At 40.9% G+C, this 7,427-nt stretch overlaps 1 protein-coding gene across 1 annotated transcript in view; it reads right to left on the reverse strand.

The window, feature by feature from the left end:
• TMC2 (transmembrane channel-like 2) overlaps window positions 1-7,427 on the reverse strand; it is a 122,708-nt gene that overhangs the window by 40,679 nt on the left and 74,602 nt on the right. The window contains exon 11 of the mRNA XM_006874862.1: window positions 2,419-2,598. Coding sequence (XP_006874924.1) covers window positions 2,419-2,598 — 180 coding nt within the window. The remainder of the gene's footprint in view (window positions 1-2,418; window positions 2,599-7,427) is intronic.

A 7,427-nucleotide genomic window follows, 5' to 3' on the forward strand; every position in this document is an offset into this window, starting at 1 on the left:
TGGTATGTTGTGAAGTGTCAATTTTCTTTGAGGTTGCCTTATAGTCCATTAACTTTTTTCTCCATTTAGTGCAGTCTATTTTATCCTGTAATCGACCTGACCTTCTCACTATCTGGATCTCTGTTCCTACGTGTTTACCTTCTTTTACATTGTTCTTGTTTTGATCATAGACTGACCTCCCAGGTTCTCTGAGTTTGTTCTTATAGTTGTGTTCTGTTCTCAACTCTTCCTTCTGTTGACTTGATTCAGGGAGGTGCTGCCACGTATGTCAATCGCTGGTTGTTGTCTGTTCTTGTTGGTTCTCAGTCCACAGACTCCCTTTAGGATGTTTTGTAGTGCAGGGTTGGCTTTGGCAAAATCCCTTAGCTTCTGTTTATCCTGGAATGTTTTGATTACACTGTCCTATTTGATTGATAGCTTTTCTGGATAAAGGATTCTTGGTTGGCAATTTTTTTCTTTCAGGGTTTTATATATGTCTCCCCATTGCCTTCTTGCTTGCATGTTTTCTGCTGAGAGATCGGAGCTTAATCTGACTTGCTTGCCTTTGTATGTGACAGATCTGTTTTCCCTGGCTGCTTTCAGAAGTGTCTCTTTATCTTTGATTTTGGAGAGCTTGACTATGATATTTCTTGGTGATTTTCTTTTGGGGTCTATCCTTCCTGGAGTTTGTTGAGCTCCTTGAATGTTTATCTTTTCACTTTTCAGGATGTTAGAGAAATTTTCTTTCAGCAGTTCTTCAACTATTTCCTTTGTGGTCTTGTGTGATTCTTCTTGTTCTGGAATGCCGATAATTCTTAAATTATTCCTCTTCTTGTTGTCCAACATGAGTCATTTCTGATATTTTGTTATTGATTGTTTGGACGTCTTTCTGTAAGTTTTGAATTGTTTCCAATGCTGTATCTATCTTATTTGATTGTTCCTATAGCATTTTCCTGACTTCTTCCTTATTTTTTCTCAACTCCATTGTAAAGTGTTTTGAAACATTTTAAAATCATTTTTCTGAATTCTTTCTCAGGCATTTCCAAGGCCTGCCCTCCTTCCAGAATGTAGTCCAGGTCTAAGTCTAGGTCATTTGTCTCAGACATTTTATCTTGTTTTTGTGTTGATATGGTCATCTGCTTTTGCTTCTTGGACATGTTTAATGTTTATCTGTGGCCTTAATACTTAATTGAGTATGTGTTTTGGTGATTTTTTTTAATGCTTTCTGATTGCCTCCTGGAAGAAGTGATCAGGATGTGGGCTTCCCTTTTCACTCTTCTTATTGCTTAACTCAGAGTGTTTTTCACAAGTGTTGTCTGTTTCCCTGGTATATGACAGTTGGTATTGGTTCTTGCCTGGGTTTTGGTGTTTTATACAGTGTGATTGTAGCTTGGCTATATGGCAGCAGTTTCTGATTCTTCTTGTGTAATATAGGGAGACAAAGAGTCCTCCGAAGGCAGAAGAAGTGGAGGCATATAACAACAAAATAACACCAGTGAAAAAAAAATGGAGAAAGAAAAAAAAAGACTAAAAAACAGCAACAACATAAACTAGACCGAATATTGCAGTCTCTAATCACAGAAAAGGGAGAGAAGAAAAAGAAAAAGAAAAAGAAGAAAAAAAAATCTGTATGACTTTAATGTCATACTCATATTAGGCTACAGATTCAAAGCTGCCTGAGAGGTTTCAAGGTGCCAGTGTTGGTTGTTATGCTATACCTCAGGCTTTAATTTTTGGTCTGTTTTGTTATTATATTCTTTCCCGCTCTACAGCCCTGTTCAGAAAAGTTCAGGGCCTGCTCTTGGGCTGAATATCTGTACGCGTGCATGGCAGAAGAACCCACCAGTTGTGAGGGTGGGATGGCCACACGCTCAGGCTCTCCCTCTAGTCACCAGAATGGAGTTGGGCAAACAGTGATGCACCAATGACCAGATACCAAAAAAAAAAAAAAAAAAAAAAAAAAAAAAAAAAAAAAAAAAAAAATCAGAACAGAGCAAAACTGACAAAGTATATTGTCCACCTTTGTCCCAAGGTTCCCATGGTGTTTTTCCATGGTGTTTCTGCTCCCCCTGGTTGGTCTTGCTGTTTGGTCTTACCCAGGATATTGTCTCTGGGCCTCCGAGCTCAGCCCGGCAGATTCAAAAGTACGCGATTTTTTTTTACTTCAGCTCCAAATCCCACAAGTTATAAGCCTTCAAACTTTAAAAATACTCCTATCTCTGTGGTTCTGAGTTTTAGAGCTCTGCCCTGGATCTGTTTTGCCTGGTATTCTGTGTTATTTGCTGACGGTAAACTTCACTGCACCTCCACCCTAGCCACCATCAAGCTCCACCTCCTGGAATAGATTTTTATCTGACATGTATTGTGTATAATAAAATTATGTTAAAAAATGGAAATATGGCAAGATACCAGGGAATGGAAGAAATTTTTGACTTTTACCTTGTGGTGGACTTCATCCATCAGAGCTAAGAGAAATGTGTAGAGGTTCCCCAAGAAGAGGGCAAAGATGCGTCCCAGCTGCCACTTGAGTCCAATGCGTGGGTGGTAATTTTCCAGGGCCGCAATGGTTTCAAAGAGAGGGGGACAGAACATCCCAAGCAGGGACATCACAATCTCTACCTGGGAAATGAGGAAAACCTAAATTACTTGTGTCATCAATATCCCTTGCTTAGCCACTGTTCCTGCACCCTGAGGGCCATCCATCTCCATATCCTTACTGCTCCCTCCTCTGGTCCCAATGACACCCTGGAATCTTCAGTTTTCTGAGTGGCCCTTGAGAAAACACCAACATGCCCTGATCTGTCAGTGTATGCCCCACATATCATAACTGCTTGGTGATTGGTTGCTATCATAACTGTTGTTATTAGTATTGATGAAAATAGTCAACATTCTCTGAGGACCAACTGAGTTAACATATGGGGAAACATTTTGTTTCCTGTCTAAATCATGAGCTAGGGAAATGGTACCCCTCATCTCAAGACCATGGAAGATGGGAAGCTCAGCTCACAGAAGGGACACACAGGGCTGAGTGTATGGCATTTGGAATCAAGTTCTCTGGGTTGAGCCTCAGTCCTGTCCCTTGCTGGTTTTGTAATTTAGGAAAAGGTATGTAGCTTCTTGGAGTTTCAGTTGTAAAACAGGAATGACAGTCATTATTGTGAGAATCAGAGGAGACAATGCATTTATATCTACTTGCCCAGAGCAGGATAAGGGTAAACACTCAATTTTTGGTTCCAATTTTGTGATAATTCTGAACCCGATGAAAGCAGTACATTTTCTCTGACTAAAACTGCTCTTCCAGTAGAGAGTAAAGCCCTGAACTGCTGACCAAATGGCAGGTTGGTCAGCTCTTCTGGGCTGGGCTGGATTCTTTTACTCTCACAGAGTCTTGGTTTGGTTTCTCTATATTACCTCTCTACCGTCCTATCTGTTCACACAGTTCTTTCCACTTGGAGAGCTATCACTGTGTCACACCCACCACTGCCCTTCTTTACATGTTTATCAAAGGTTCTGTCACAAAGTCCCCCTGCCTCTCCAGCTCACCTGGACACTTGTACCTGCAACACATCCGTAACCTAAAACATTGTACTTGGACACATTATTTCTGCTGTTTGTGCCTTGGCTTATTCTTGTTAAGCTAGTTTCCCAAGGACACTGTAAGCCCCGTAAGGGCAGCACCCATTTTGGGTCTGTTTTGTAATCTTCCTGCCCAGTGATGGCTTTGTGGAAGGGATTTTATTCCTTTGACTTTGCTCCCCAGATTTCCTAACCTGGTTTTTACAGAGGGACCTTTAGGGGCTTGGTCCTTTCTAACTCTGTAGCCAATACTGATCAGGTCAAGGGCTACATTAGGACCAAAAATCCACTGCCAAAAATGTTTGGATTGATGTCCAATTGCCACTGAACCAAGGTAGGTTATGGGTAAGTCCAGGAAATTAGGAATGAGGCACTACAGGGAGACTTGGAACCAAACAGGATCTGAATCCATGTTCCGACTCCTCTACTAACTGGCTGTGCATCTTAACTTTTCTGGGACTCAGTTATTTCATGCAAAAAGGTAGGAATAATAATATAGCATAGTGGTTATGAATCGGGCTGCAATCTGCAAGGTCAGCAGTTTGAAACTACCAGCTGTTCTGTGGGAGAAAGATGAGACTTTCTGCTCCCATAAAGATTTACAGCCTCAGAAAACCCGTACAGGATTGTTATGAGTCAGAACTGACTCCATGGCACATAACCACCAACCACACTCTGCCAATATGCTATGAGGCAAAAATGAAATGATGCATATACAATCTCAGACCTATAGCGGTTGTTCAGATAGTAGAATTTCTATTCTGTGTCCTAGTTCATTTCTCATTTGTTGGACACCAACTACATGTGAATCACTGTGCTGGACTCTTAAAATACAAAGAATAATGAAACATAAAACCTATACCTTGCCCCAAGAAACTTGAGATAGATATAAATAATAGTATGGCCAGTTAATCATTGTTGTTTTTGTTAAGTGCTGTCCAGTCAGTTTTGACTCATGGTGACCTATATAGGGTTTCCAAGGAGAAACTGGTGAATTTGAACTACCAACCTTGTGATTAGCTTATTCCTACACTGCTTATTCCTACAGTGCCACGTTACAAAGGTATTATGAATGTGTAAAGTGTATAACAGAAATTTGGAAATAACTTTTAACCTCAGACTGGAAATTACTCAAGTGATAAGGGATTAAGAGACAGAGGGCATTCCAACAGAACAAAGACAAAACGCCAGTGTAGTTGCAGCTTAGTGAAGTAGAGAAGAGTATCTTGACTGAGTGTGTGGCTGAGAAACCAGGGAATATCAAAAGGGACATTTTCCTAAGAGAAATGATCTTCATGATAAAATAGTAACTGGGAGCCCTAGGAAACTAATGGTACTGTTAAAATTAAACAGCTCCCCAGAACCCTGGACAATGCTCCAAGACTTCCGGGAATATTATCATTAAAAATATCCCTGCAGATTGTAACCATGGCAATGATACGATATACGATAGAATGAATGTAAAACCAATGTTCTCCCATGTAAACTATCACATAATTCATAATAAAACAATTAAAAAAAAACCAACAAAAACCCCCTGCAAACCAGTCACATTCATATAACCCTTGTTTTCTCAAGGACCTTGCTCTCTTCGAAGTAACAGATGGTACATGTTGAACCTAAAGTATCTTTTCCCCCAGAGACCTATTCATCTAGGATGTGGGTTATTACATGTGACTTGTTCTGCACTACTTAAAAACCTTCAGAAAACCAACTGTACGCTCTTTCTCTTGTCATAAGACTATAAATGGAATATAAACCAACAAAAACTGCTTTGCACTAGTCACAGCAGTTTCTCTGCAGCTGACTACTTGTTTCAAATCTCTTTTTCTCTCCCTTAGTAAACAGCTGATCTCTTTCATTGCGTGCATGTGAGCCCTAAAAATGAGGTGCTTGACATGACTCTGGTGGTGGCTGACCTAGATCTAAAACTAAACTCTTTTAAATTAAACTGCAGCTTGGCTAAAGTCTCTGCTCCTGTTGTCCTAAAAAGACCATTCAGCTTCTTAAAAATGTTTAACGGCTTGTGAAAGAGAGCCAGAGTTAAGACTTCAGCTTGTACAGAAACTGCTTGTGAAAAGATGCTTACTAAGAATGTTTGCACACAGCTTAATCCAAGAAAATCTTAGTCAACATGTCCCTAGATGTTAGAGAATAGAATAGATGAGGTTAAGAAATTTTGTAGCTGAATGACCCCCATTTTGTAATTTCTTGTGATGTATCCCTCGTACATCGGACATATTGTCAGGAAGGATCAATCCCTGGAGAAGGACATCATGTTTGGTAGTTGGTAGAGTGAGATGGATTGGCACAGTGGCAGCAACAATGGGGTCAGGTATAGTAACGATTGTGAGGTTGGCACAGGACTGGGCAGTGTTTCTTTCTGTTATCCATAGGCTTACAATGAATCGGTACCAACTTGATGGCACCTAACAGCAACAACAGTGTCCCTGTTGTGCCTGTGAGCGTGTAGTCCTTTGTTTACCCCACCTAATAAAAACCTCCCTGTCCTTCTGCAGTTTAAACATTATTTGAATCCATGCTTGAATGCTGTGATTCATCCGGAATCTAGTTCCACAATAAGGCTTTTTGCTTTCACATCTAATGGAGTGTAAGTCCGGCGCGTCACTCTTACATTTTTGACTACCATGAAAGAAGCTAAACGTGAATTTGCCTGTGCAACTTCCAAAGTGCTAACATGAATGGATGAATGATGTTTTTTTCTCCACTGACAGCTTTAGGTTCACTTTATCACTTCAAGCTCCAAAATAAAATATGGTATTGCTTCTTTTTTCTGGCTGTCCCAATGTAAAGCAAATTTGACTTTTCTTCCCCAAATCTCTATTGTTGCAGTAAATAATAAAACGAACTTTTTTGACAAGTGCTCCTGGCACACACTAATTTTCTTTAAACTGATGGTAAGGAGCTCTGGTAGCATCGTGGTTACAAATCGGGCTGCTAATCTCATTGTCAGCAGGTTGAAACTACCAGCTGTTCTGCAGGAGAAAGATGAGGCTTTCTGCTCCTGTAAAGATTTACATCCTCGGAAACCCTGTATAGGGTCGCTTTGAGTCGGAACCGACTCCACGGCACATAACCACCACCACCATAGGGTTGCTATGGAGTCCTGGTGTGGCACTGTAGGACAAGCACTAGACAGCTAACTGCAAGATTGGCAATTTAAACCCACCAGCCACTCCCTGGAAACTCTGTACAGGGCTGTTATGAGTCTGACTCAGTGACACTTAAGAGCAACACAAGGTTGATTCCACAGCAGTGGGCTTTTAGTTTTTAATATACTTTAAGTGTTCTGGTGTGGGTGCTGTAGGATAAGCACTAGACTGCAAGGTCAGTTTGAACTGCAAGGTTGGTGGTTCAAACTCACCAGCTGCTCCTTGGAAACCCTACACAGGATTACTATGGGCCAGGGCTGACTCAACAGCACTTAACAGCAACAACAACAAGTGTTCTCAAGGAGCTCTGGTAGCATAGTGGTTTCAAGTTGGGCTGCTAGTCTCAAGATCAGCAGTTCACAACTACCAGCCATTCCAGGCGAGAAAGACAAGGCTTTCTCCTCCTGTAAAGATTTACAGTCACACCATGGGTGTTTTTAAGGTAAATATAATTGGCTTGTATGTGATGCAGATTTACCAAAATTTATTTTGCCATATTCATATCATTGTTGTTGTTGTTGTTGTTAGGTGCCATCGAGTTGGTACCAACTCATAGCCACCCTATGTATAACAGAACAAAGCACTGCCTGGTCTTGGGCCAACCTCACAATTGTTGCCATGCTTGAGCCCATTGATGCTGCTGCTTTGCTAATCCACCTTGCTTGGGGTCTTTCTCTTTTCCTCTGACCCTCCACCTTA

The sequence above is a fragment of the Chrysochloris asiatica genome, unplaced genomic scaffold (genome assembly GCF_000296735.1).
Source record: "Chrysochloris asiatica unplaced genomic scaffold, ChrAsi1.0 scaffold00304, whole genome shotgun sequence".
Classification (NCBI taxonomy): domain Eukaryota; kingdom Metazoa; phylum Chordata; class Mammalia; order Afrosoricida; family Chrysochloridae; genus Chrysochloris; species Chrysochloris asiatica.